General features: G+C 47.7%; 1 protein-coding gene across 1 annotated transcript in view; it reads left to right on the top strand.

Moving 5' to 3' along the window:
• Window positions 1–291: 291 nt before the first annotated feature.
• The window catches only part of LOC126305093 (transcription factor SOX-4-like), a 127,730-nt gene continuing 114,529 nt past the window's right edge, over window positions 292–13,492 (top strand). The window contains exon 1 of the mRNA XM_049992010.1: window positions 292–489. Within this exon, the coding sequence (XP_049847967.1) occupies window positions 292–489 (198 nt within the window). The remainder of the gene's footprint in view (window positions 490–13,492) is intronic.

Raw genomic sequence — 13,492 nt, 5'->3', positions numbered from 1 at the left:
GTGTCGTGCCGACGTCTGCCTTTGTCCAGACGGGTTCGGAGTCAGATGGGCGACCACATTCTGATTCAGAAGGCCACATCAGAAAACAGCGGTCGTCTCGCAAATACAGGAAACGACGACGAACGCCTTCCGATGACGCCCTTTCTCAGACGGCCCCGCGAGATGTCGACCCGATGTCTGACGGTGACCTCCCACACTCCGTCCAGTCTCGCGATGCAGCAGCAACAGGCGCCCCTACTGTGACGCCTCCTCTCCCGGTTCGGGACGTGTCCTCGCCATTGTCAACGAATGATGACGGCGGTCCCCCTGCCACTCATGTTGCGGAATCCACAACACCCGTTCCGGAAGTACGGGACCGTCACATGTCCACGTCGTCAGCTTCCTGGGCCGATGATGTTGAAGAAGAAGTGGAAAGACTGCCAGCGTGTCTGCACAGGAGTCCACCACGGAGACACTTGGGCTGGCGCCCCAACCACTGCGGGACCACCGGTGCGTCTCCACCTGCCGGCTACTTCTACCGCACGTTCAGCAAATACTGAGGATGGCCGTACCCAGCAATATCGTATCGCCACGATGAATCTTGCCACCATCCGTGCCCCCCATAAAATGGCCATGTTCGGAGATACTACTTACTCTGCGGATGTGGATTAGGCACTCTTACAAGAGGTGTTTGTGGCTGACTTCCTAGTTCCCACCGGATACAACGCCCATGTTTCCCCCGCATCCGATACCGGTAGCGGCGTCGCCATCCTGCTACGCGACGGACTCCCTGCAGAGGACGTCATCTACCTCCCCATGGCGCGAGGTATGGCCCTCACACTGTTCGGCGTGCGTACTATTAATATCTACGCTCCGTCGGGCACTGGCCGCCGTCATGACCGACAAACTTTCTTTGCCGAAATCGTCACACCCCTCTTCACCGGTCCGCAGGACGATTTGGTACTCGATGGGGATTTTAGCTTGACACGAGAGCCCGCGGACCAACTCCCGCGACATTCCCCTTGTGCATCTCTCTCAGTGGTCATCGACAGTCTACGACTTGTTGACACATGGAAGAAGCTCCACGGAATTCAACCGAGCTATACATTCTACACCTCTCACTCGTCAAGCCGCATAGATCGCATCTACGTTACCCGCTCCCTTGCTGATGGCACACGTCATGCGGAAGTCTGGCCCTTGGGCTTTTCAGACCATGAAGCGTACCTCTGTGACGTCACCCTCGCCCGACAGCAAGTGTGGCATAGTCGTGGACTGTGGAAAGTCAATGTCGCTCACCTGACCTCGTCAGACTGTCGCCGTATGGTCGAAGCAGCGTGGGCACGCTGCCACCATCGTCGTGAAGCCTATGACTCCACCTTATCATCGTCGCTCTCCTGTGCAAAGCCGACCCTCAGGAAGACTCTGATGAGTTATGGGAAGGAATGAAAGGCGTAGCAAGCTAATACCCTGCACTTCTACTACACCATTCTACGTGACTGTACGACGATGCCTTTCTCGCCAGCCCCGCAGCCGATGGTCCATCGCACGAAGGCGCAGATCTCCTTGATCACGCGGCGTAACTTGGAAGGCACTGTAGTCCGTTCTCGAGCTTCTAATCGAATCCCTCAAGACCGTCCGTCGATGTACCACCTCCTCAGAAAAGACAACGACGACGACGAGCTCTGATCCCAGTCCTGACTGATGTGGAAGGGCGCCAGCACGACGCCCAACAAAGCATCGGTCGTGATCTCCATGCTGATTTTGCCGGGCTATACGCAGCCGTACCGCATTCTGCAGCACTGATCACAGAACTCGCTCAGCTTACTACGAACGCTCTTCCGGAGGGTGCAGTGCGTGACCTCCAAGACGACGTAACCACAGATGAAGTGGTAGATGCTATCAAGGCGGGTTCCGATAACAGATCTCCTGGACCTGACGGTATACCCGTCGAATTTTGTAAAAGTTTTCACTATTTGTTGGCTTCCACGTGGACAGCAATCGCACAAGAGCTGACGTCACCGATGACAGTGGTCCCGAGCGCCTTTCTAGAAGGCGTTATTATCCCCGTACATAAACCGCGTGGGTTATCGAGGGTCCAGGACTATCGACCAATTACTTTGCTCAACAGCGACATGAAAATATTCACACGGCTACTGGCATCGCGACTCAAGAAGGTCGCACGTTACGTCACATCCTGCGACCAGACTTCCCTAGGAGGCGACAACAACATCCGGAAGTATTATATCTGCGCAGTGAAGATGAAGTACGAGCACCACTGACATGGGTGGCGACTTACGGCGAAGCGTCGGGGAGCTGCCTCAACGAGTCAAAATCCAAGGTCCTGCTCATTGGTGAGGGCTTTCCGGAGAGATGCGCTGCCCCCTTAGTGTCGCCGCCACCATACGGTGTCTTGGACTTGATTTCACACCAGACCTGCGCCGCTCAGCGACTGTCAATGGTAGACGCTTGCTACAGACAATCAGAGCAAATCTCGCAGATCACCGGCTACGACCTCTCCACGTTATCCAACGCGCGCAATACGTGAACATGTATCATGCTTCCCGTATACCAGACATGGCTCAAGTACTACCAGTCCCAAATCTCCTGGCGAGACGACTGTTGATGGCTCTCGGCTCCTTCGTCAGCTCGGGGATGTTATTCAAGGTGCAGTATGAATCCCTTGCACTGCCACGAGATCGTGGCGGGGTGGGACTCATCCACGTGCCGACTCGTGTCAAGGCGCTATACGTCAGCTCCCAACTAAAACTTTGGCACCGTTGCCCGCAGAGCCTCACTAGCCTCCTGCTTCACCACTTTGCACCGGCCTCCTTGTCCGCCCCAGTACTGGTATCGACCATTCCAACCCCCTTTTATTACATCCAACGATTTTTCCTGGAGTACAGTTATGTCTACCGGTCCTTACCACTTCCAAGTTTGTACCTCACGAAAACAGTCTCCGAATTATTACAACAGTGCCGCCCGTCCAACCCCATCGAACGTAAGTATCCACAGTACGTGTGGCGACACATATGGAAGGCGATCCATGAGCGTTTTCTTGAATCAGACGTTCAACCAGCGTGGTACATCACCGTGAATGGCAAACAAGTTAACCGAGATCGTCTGCACCGCATCCATCTCGCCGATTCATCCCTCTGCACCCACTGTGCAGTGGATGACACGGATGTCCACCGGTTCCACTGTGGCACAGCGTTCGACGTCTGGACACTTGCGCGGCGAATTTTGGCGTTTCTTACTCGCCAGACACCGGCTCAGATCGATGTCCACATGCTTTTGTACCCCAATAAAACTTTCTACCCCTCCGCCAAAACTCACCCTTTGAATTGGATCTGTGGCCACACCATCCGCTATCTTTTTACTTCTGGCGACAAGTCTACGCTAGGATATTGGACTTATCTCAACGAACGACACTGCGTCCTGATACGCAACACACGCTATAAACAATATTTTTCCAATTTCTTACGGAGCACTTTCGACGACCCACCTAGTAGCTGGAACGTCCAAGCCCTGAGAAGCTGAAAACTGTATAAAGAGAACCGAACTGAATAGATCTGCTACGCAGAACCGACGCCTACGCCATGAGAAGACACGTTTGGATGAGCTGACATGCTGTAGGCGGATACACTTCAGGAGCTCCTGTAAGAACTGGTCTTATTTATTCCTCATAATTTGTTCTTAAAGGAAAAAGGAAATTTGATTTTGGTTTGAGAAACTTTTTTTTTGTTCCAAAAGATTGCTTCTTCGCCAACAAGACGAAGGAGACTCATTTTTGTTTACTGGAAGGAGAAACCGGTATAATTGGGGGTCTTTGTTTTCTCAATATATATATATATATATATATATATATATATATATATATATATATATATATATATGTGTGTGTGTGTGTGTGTGGCTTACTTCATGAATTTTATTCGTTTGAATGTAATTTTTTGACGCTTATTACAGTTGCAGAAGAGGAATATATTTCGCAAACTTATGTTTAGGGGGGAGCGCGCAGTTTATGAAGTAAAGCCACCACGGCAGCATTAACCCTATTGCTGCTACAAGGACGTGCTCCCCGCATTCTGCGCTGTGCGAAATTTTGTCATCACTGCACTGCTCGCCTGTGCAGACACACCGTGTTCCGACTGCTTTGACACACTTATCATTCGATTTCACAAAAACTATGTGGCCCAAAAATTTGATTTTTACACATCTTCTTGACTTATACGTTTCCCCCACAATTGACTTAATTTTGTTTCGTTGTTCAACGCAGCTATTGGGCAGCATTGAATGTAGTGAACTATTGCACGAAATTTTGAAGAGTTTGCAGCGGTAAAAGTCCATAGCGCATACTTTCCTTACGGTCGATTTTAGTTGCCACAATGTTGATAATGAAATGGGGACGCCAGCCAGAGGGGCCGAGCGGTTCTAGGCGCTGCTCCAATTGGCGCGTGCGTCGTATGCAACTGGCAACGCCGCAGTCTCCCGCGTCTGGGCGGGCATGCGCGAACCGCCAAGATAAAAGAATTGTAGTTGTGTTGACAGTTCGAGCAGCGCGGTCTATTGCCCGACGAATTTGTAGCAGTTCTGAAGCCAATACAGTGAAGTGTTTCCTCCAGTTTAGAAGTCGAGTTGAACTCAAGCACGTACAGTGCAAGTTGTTACCGATTTGTTTGCGGCTGCTGAGTGCTATACCACCTACTGCACTCTCCTGACTTAAGCTCTCGTGAGTTCAACTCGATTTCTAAACTGAAGAAAACACTTAACGACATTCGCTTCAGAACTGCTACAAATTCGTCGAGCAATAGACCGCGCTGCTCGAACTGTCAACACAACTGGCACTGCTAAGCGAATCCTACGACTTCCACATCGCTGGCAACTGGTTATACACAGTGCTGGTGACTACTTTGAAGGTCAGTAAAACTTTGAGACACGTATTTATATTCTACGAACTGTAAATAAATAGTTGCCACTATTAAAGTTACAACCCTCGTAAATGTAACAAATTGCGCATACATAGAAAAAGAAATCCGCTTCACTATTGATGACAAACAGCTGGAGACAGCGTCTGCCGTAAAACTATCCAGAGCAGCCTCAAGTGGAATGATCATATAAAACAGATAGCGGGCAAAGCAGACTCAGATTCATCGGAAGAATCTTAGGGAAATGCCAGTCATCTACGGAAGAAGTGGCTTATAAGGCGCTTGTTCGCCCGATTCTTGAGTATTGTTCATCTCTCTGGGATCCCTATGAGGTAGGACTGATAGAGAAGCTGGAGCAGATCCAACGAAGAGTGGCACGTTTCGCCACGCGATCGTTTAGTTCGCGAGAGAGCGTTACGGAGATGCGAAACAAACTCCACTGGCAACCGTTACAAGAGAGGTGTTGTGCATCGCGTAGGGATTTACTATTGAAATTTCGGGACAGTACTTTTTCGGGACGAGTCGGACAATATATTGTTCCAGAAATCGTAGTGTAGTGGTTATGATACTAGAGTGATGCATGGAGGGTCGTGAGTTCAAATCTCACCTGAATTGTAAAACTTTAATTTCTATATTCGGTTCGAGTACATTTTAGAAGTATCCACAAATATCAAGAATCACTGTACTGGAATGTTCTGTGACTGTATACACCCCGTATGTGCGCTGGTCGGAGGCAGTTCGCTCCGCGCTCTTGTATGTGCAAGTGCTGAATAAACCTTCGTTACGTGAAGTCAGTGTGTGTAATTACACCTTCTTCTACGTGACATTATTCTTAGGGAGGCGCTGGGTACTGGAAATTGTGATAGCGCACGTTATCGACACAGTGGCCACGACAGAGCCACCGTTTATGTGGCGAGAACCCTGAGTACGAGCCATATTCAACTGATTGCAATCTACCGGAGACTGAAGGAGATGAGGGCGTTTCGATGACAGCAACTGTGTGCCACCACATGAGACATCCTTTCGGGTTCTCTGGTGACGATGGCCAAGATCCAAACAAGTGGCTGAAGGTATATGAGCATATAGCCAAATTTAACAAATGGGATGATATCGTGTGTTTTTCTACTTGGAGGGCACTGCCAAGCAATGGTATGAGAACAACGAGGAGAAGTTCACAAGCTGGGAAGTATTCCAGGAGGAACTGTGCAAGTATTTCGGCGACACACAACGACAAAAGTGCAAGGTTGAAGATAAATTAAAGTGCAGGGCACAGCGACCAGGAGAAATTACAGCATCCGACATCCGAGACGTCTTAGAGCTGTGTAAAATAGTGGATCCTAGAATGAAGGAGGAAGATAAGGTTGTACATCTCATGAAGGGTGTTTCTGAGGACATGTATCAAGCCCTAGTCCTGCAGGAGGTTTCGACAGCAGATGACTTCATAAAATGGTGCCAGTATATCGAGATAATGCATCAAAAAAGAATTACACGCAAGAAATTTGAACGGCTTCCAAACGACGTATCGATGTCTGTGATGGAGGAAGAAACTGATTCCACAAATCTCCTTCGTCAGATAGTGAGACAGGAAGTTCAGAAGACACTTGGATTGCACGGCGAGCGAAAAACCGAGACGCTTCAGGAGGTTGTAAGGGAGGAAGTAGAGCAGACATTGAACCCAATCTCTCGTCCTTCATTTCCCTTTAAAAGAGTGAAAAAGTCGAGACCCAGGCGAAGTTCCTACAATGCTGCGTGAGGAACCTGGTTGAGCACCAAGGAAGACTGACGTCTGGAGGACCGAGTATGCTTCAACTACGGACGACCGGGACATGTGGTGCGCTACTGTCGAGAAAAGCGGCGGATGTTTGATGAGGCCCGCGCCAGAAGAGAGTAGACCGATCTTAGCCGACGCCAACTCCGGAAGGACGAATATGAACAAGAAGATGTGGGTGCAGGACGACGTAGGTCACCATCGCTGCAAGCTAGCCGCTGGAGGGGACGCTCCCCAACAAGCCGATCAAGGTCTCCATCGCCGTTTAGAGGCTCCAGCCGATCACCTAGCCTCCGCAACCTGGAAACCCAAAGGGTGCAACCTTCCTTGGAGGTGAGACCGCCGAAGAGAAAAATCCTCCGTCGTCGATCGCTACAAAAATGATAGGAAGCTACGTCGATACCCTCACGGATGGCCGACCAGCTCAGGCTCTTGTGGACTCTGGAGCATCATGTTCAGGTATTTTGCAGAAAACCGTATTCGTCGGCAAAAAACCTCTCTGCTGAAGGTGGCTAATAGGAAATATGTAAAACCCACAGGAAGATGTACCATCCGTGTGGGTATAAGTGGCCATACACAGCCCTTAGAATTCATCGTCTCACAAGAGTGTAGTCATGACGTCATTCTCGGATTGGAGTTTTTGAAAGCTTCTCAGGAAATTATAGATTGTGGTCGCTCGAAGATTATGCTAGACGAGATGAGATACCGTGGACAGGAAGATGCGCATCCGAGTGTGTGGAGACTATGTGTGCTGGATGATCATTCCTGCAGCTGCGCCAGAAAGGTAGCTGTCACGTGTCATGCCATGCATCAACCTACGGATTCTTGTAGTGGAATGTAAGAGAAGCATACCACTGAAGAGTAACTTGGTCATCACAGCCACTGTCGTCTCGTTTAAGAACGGATCCGGTGAATTGTGGATAGTTAACTATCGCCGAGAACCGCAGATCCTTCCAAGACACACGTGCAAAGCAAACGCTGAGCTGTTAAATGCAGAACAGCTGAGCATCATAGAAACCTCCCATGCCGAGTCTGTGGGCGAAATTGGCGCTACCAGTACGAGACAAGATCTTCTAGCTCGACTGTTACCAGATTCACTAAGGAACAACAGAAGAAGCTACTTGCCATTCTTCAAGAATTTTCTGAATGCTTCAACCCACAGATGAAGAGCAAATTAGACAAATCGACGGTGAAGCACCCGATTAGTACTGGAGACCATCAACCAATAATCCAGAAAGCATACCGTGTGTCAGCAACGGAACGTCGGACAATTCGCGACGAGGTAGAGAAAATGATGAAGAATGACATCATTGAGCCTTCGCAGAGCCCATGGTGGCCACCAGTGTTTCTCGTCAGGAAGAAGGATGGCAGTTGGAGCTTTTGTGTTGATTACAGGAAGCTTAATAAGATAACTAAAAAGGACATTTATCCTCTTCCACGAATTGACGATACACTAGATTGTCTGAAGGCAGCTACGTTTTCCTCAACCATGGACATGTACTCGGGATACTGGCACATCAAAATAGATGAGGCTGGTCGTGAGAACATTCATCAGCCCTGAGGGCCTTTATGAGTTTAAGGTAATGCCGTTTGGTTTGTGTAATGCACCAGCAACTTTTGAACGGATGATTGATAATCTCCTAAGTCACCGGAAGTGGACGATGTGTCTTTGTTACTTAGATGACATTATAGTGTTCTCAGAGACATTTGATGAACAATTAAAAGACTGAGGGGCGCTCTTAAGTGTCTCCAACAAGGCGGACTGAAACTTAATACAAGAAAGTGTCTGCTTGGGGCAAAAAAGATCAAAATACTTGGACACCTTGTGTGCGGATAGACCCAGGAAAGGTGAGATCTATAACGGAATTTCCCATTCCTAAAAGTATTAGAGATGTGAGATTAGGCAGAATTGGTGGTGGAGTGTTGGTGTCTGTCAGTAGTGGTTTATCTTGTAGTGAAGTCGAAGTAGATACTCTGTGCGAATTGGTGTGGGTGGAGGTTATACTTAACAGCCGAATTAAGTTAATAATTGGCTCCTTCTACCGACCCCCAGACTCCGATGATACAGTTGCGGAACAGTTCAGAGAAAGTTTGAGTCTCGTAACAAATAAATACCCCACTCATACGGTTATAGTTGGTGGGGACTTCAACCTACCCTCGGTATGTTGGCAAAAATACTTGTTCAAAACCGGTGGTAGGCACAAAACGTCTTCCGAGATTGTCCTAAATGCATTCTCCGAAAATTATTTAGAGCAGTTAGTCCACGAACCCACGCGAATTGTAAATGGTTGCGAAAACACACTTGACCTCTTGGCCACAAACAATCCAGAGCTGATAGAGAGCATCATGACTGATACAGGGATTAGTGATCACAAGGTCATTGTAGCTAGGCTCAATACCATATCTTCCAAATCCATCAGAAACAAACGCAAAATAATTCTATTTAAAAAAGCGGATAATGTACCACTAGAAGGCTTCCTAAAAGACAATTTCCATTCCTTCCGAACTGACTATGCGAATGTAGACGAGATGTGGCTCAAATTCAAAGATATAGTAGCAACAGCAATTGAGATATTCATACCTCATAAATTGGTAAGAGATGGAACGGATCCCCCGTGGTACACAAAAAAGGTCCGAACGCTGTTGCAGAGGCAACGGAAAAAGCATGCGAAGTTCAGAAGAACGCGAAATCCTGAAGATGGGCTAAAATTTACAGACGCGCGAAATTTGGCACGTACTTCGATGCGAGATGCCTTTAATAGGTTCCACAACGAAACATTGTCTCGAAATTTGGTAGAAAATCCGAAGAAATTCTGGTCGTATGTAAAGTACACAAGCGGCAAGACGCAGTCAATACCTTCGCTGCGCAGTGCCGATGGTACTGTTATCGACGACTGCGCCGCTAAAGCGGAGTTATTGAACGCAGTTTTCCGAAATTCCTTCACCAGGGAAGACGAATGGAATATTCCAGAATTTGAAACACGAACATCTGCTAGCATGAGTTTCTTAGAAGTAGATACCTTAGGGGTTGCGAAGCAACTCAAATCGCTTGATACGGGCAAGTCTTCAGGTCCAGATTGTATACCGATTAGGTTCCTTTCAGATTACGCTGATACTATAGCTCCCTACTTAGCACTCATATACAACCGCTCGCTCACCGATAGATCTGTACCTACAGATTGGAAAATTGCGCAGGTCGCACCAGTGTTAAAGAAGGGTAGTAGGAGTAATCCATTTAACTACAGACCTATATCATTGACGTCGGTTTGCAGTAGGGTTTTGGAGCATATACTGTATTCAAACATTATGAATCACCTCGAAGGGAACGATCTATTGACACGTAATCAGCATGGCTTCAGAAAACATCGCTCTTGTGCAACGCAGCTAGCTCTTTATTCGCACGAAGTAATGGCCGCTATCGACAGGGGATCTCAAGTTGATTCCGTATTTCTAGATTTCCGGAAAGCTTTTGACACCGTTCCTCACAAGCGACTTCTAATCAAGCTGCGGAGCTATGGGGTATCGTCTCAGTTGTGCGACTGGATTCGTGATTTCCTGTCAGGAAGGTCGCAGTTCGTAGTAATAGACGGCAAATCATCGAGTAAAACTGAAGTGATATCAGGTGTTCCCCAGGGAAGCGTCCTGGGACCTCTACTGTTCCTGATCTATATAAATGACCTGGGTGACAATCTGAGCAGTTCTCTTAGGTTGTTCGCAGATGATGCTGTAATTTACCGTCTAGTAAGGTCATCCGAAGACCAGTATCAGCTGCAAAGCGATTTAGAAAAGATTGCTGTATGGTGTGTCAGGTGGCAGTTGACGCTAAATAACGAAAAGTGTGAGATGATCCACATGAGTTCCAAAAGAAATCCGTTGGAATTCGATTACTCGATAAATAGTACAATTCTCAAGGCTGTCAATTCAACTAAGTACCTGGGTGTTAAAATTACAAACAACTTCAGTTGGAAGGACCACATAGATAATATTGTCGGGAAGGCGAGCCAAAGGTTGCGTTTCATTGGCAGGACACTTAGAAGATGCAACAAGTCCACTAAAGAGACAGCTTACACTACACTCGTTCGTCCTCTGTTAGAATATTGCTGCGCGGTGTGGGATCCTTACCAGGTGGGATTGACGGAGGACATCGAGAGGGTGCAAAGAAGGGCAGCTCGTTTTGTATTATCGCGTTATAGGGGAGAGAGTGTGGCAGATATGATACACGAGTTGGGATGGAAGTCATTACAGCATAGACGTTTTTCGTCGCGGCGAGACCTTTTTACGAAATTTCAGTCACCAACTTTCTCTTCCGAATGCGAAAATATTTTGTTGAGCCCAACCTACATAGGTAGGAATGATCATCAAAATAAAATAAGAGAAATCAGAGCTCGAACAGAAAGGTTTAGGTGTTCGTTTTTCCCGCTCGCTGTTCGGGAGTGGAATAGTAGAGAGATAGTATGATTGTGGTTCGATGAACCCTCTGCCAAGCACTTAAATGTGAATTGCAGAGTAGTCATGTAGATGTAGATGTAGATTATGTTATTATTACTGTCGTTTTATCAAAGACTTTTGTATCAAAGCCAGGCCATTCCAAGAGTTGTTAAAACCAATGCTCAGTTTATCTGGGGTAGTGCTCAACAAGATTCTTTCGACGTGCTGTGAAAAGCTCTAACGACTGACGCTATACTTGATCTGTATGATGAGAGAGCACCTACAGAACTACACACAGATTCCAGTGGGTATCGGATCGGTGCTGTTCTGGTGCAAATTTCAGATGGAAAAGAGAAGGTTATTGCCTATGCTTCTAGGACACTTACAAAATCTGAGAGAAACAACTCAACTACAGAAAGAGAATGTCTTGCTGTGATCTGGGCCACGTGCAAATTTCGATAGTATCTCTATGGAAGGCGATTCACAGTTGTTACAGACCATCATTCACTTTTGTGGTCCAGCAGGAAGACTCGCTAGGTGGGCACCAACGTCTTCAAGAGTATGACATTACCATAGTGAACAAAAGTGAAAGAAAACACTAAGACGCCGACTGTCTCTCAAGAAACCCTGTGCAAGACCATCAAGACTTTGATGAAGACAGTGACTGTCTCGCTGCCCTCCAGGATCTCTCTGCTGAGCAGGAGACGGACGCCAAGATATCTCAAATTATGCTTGTCTTAAATCTGTCAGAGGATGGGAAAGGACAATTTAACGTACTTAATGGATTACTTTGCAAGAAAAACTTTGATCCCTTTGGAAAGAGGTGGTTACCAGCGATTCCTAAACACATGCACTTAGATGTTCTACAGAAATTCCATGACCTGAGGCCGGACATTTAGGATTTATTAAGACAAAGAACAGGATCCGCAAGAGACTTTTCTGGCCAGGTTTATTTGGAAGTGTCCGTCACCATGTGTCGCACTGTCGAGAGTGTCAGAGGAGAAATGGCGTTCCTCAGAAATCACCAGGCCGACTCACACCACCAGCCGGAACGCCTTTCCAGCGTGCTGGGATTGACCTCCTCGGACGATTCCCAACGTCTGCTAGTGGCAATAGATGGATTATTGTTAGCACTGATTATCTGACACGCTATGCCAGTACAAAAGCAGTGAAAACAGCCGAAGAATCCGAGGAAGCCACATTCATCGTGGAAGACATTGTGTTGAAGCACAGTGCCCGAAGATCGTTAATTACAGATCGGGGGAAAGTTTTTCAATCGAATCTTGTGACAGAGATAAACCGTCGGTGCAACATTATTCATCACATGACGACTGCCTACAGTCCGCAAACGGCCTTACTGAACGCCTTAATAAGACGTTGGCCGACATGCTATCAATGTTCGACAGTGCAGAGCAACTGGGATGAGGTGCTGCCTTTCGTGACGTCCTCCTACAACACTGTCAAACAAGACACCACAGGATTTACGCCATTTTCCCTGGTGCGTGGGTGTGAGGCGGCGACGACAGTGCTCACCGTGTTCCCGTCACACCCTGATGACGTGGACGGCGACTGCATCGGCCAGGCGTTAACCAGAGCCGAGGAAGCCCGGCAGTTAGCTCGACTGCGCACGCTGCAGGTTCAAGGAAACGATCGCCGAAGGTGTGACGAGAGCCACCGCCCTGTTGTCTACCAGCCTGGTGACCTCGTCTGGATCTTCACTCCTGTTCGGACGGTTGGCTCCTCAGGCGCTACTTTGGACCTTATAAGGTTGTAAGACAGTTGTCTAATGTTACTTATGAAGTTGAAGATTTCGACCACAAGACGACGAAAGATCAGAGATGCGGTCCACGTCCTTGAATGAAGCCCTGTAAGGATCCTGCAACCCGGGGTAAATCCGAAGCTCGAGCGATAGGCAACAAGCGGAAAGGTGACAAAGAGTATAGCGGCAAAGGAAGTTCTAAGAACATCACTGCCAGGGCGAACATCAGTCATCGGGAATCGTTGCCGAAGTGTTCAAAGGGACAACATCTGAGTCCATCAGTCCCCTGGAATGTTGAACTACTTAAACCTAACTAACCTAAGGACAGCACACACATCCATACCCGAGGCAGGATTCGAACCTGCCACGGTAGTAGCAGCGCGGTTCCGGACTGAAGCGCCTAGAACCGCTCGGTCACAGCGGCCGGCTGTCTTTAGTCGTCAACTAACTGCATGTTTGGCGAGTGAATAAAAAAAAACAATAAATGAATGACAGAATTATTTTTATTGTTTTCGGAGACATTCCTGTGGTGTATCGTAATTTATAATCAGTTTCAAGCGCCAGTTTTCGAAAAAGTGACCCGTTGTGCGTGATTTGCACGGAATTATTGCCAGCGAACGACATACTGAGCAT

Source organism: Schistocerca gregaria, unplaced genomic scaffold (assembly GCF_023897955.1).
Source record: "Schistocerca gregaria isolate iqSchGreg1 unplaced genomic scaffold, iqSchGreg1.2 ptg000246l, whole genome shotgun sequence".
NCBI lineage: Eukaryota > Metazoa > Arthropoda > Insecta > Orthoptera > Acrididae > Schistocerca > Schistocerca gregaria.
The sequence above is the reverse complement of the archived record's forward strand: the minus strand, read 5'-3'. Positions and strand labels throughout refer to the sequence as shown.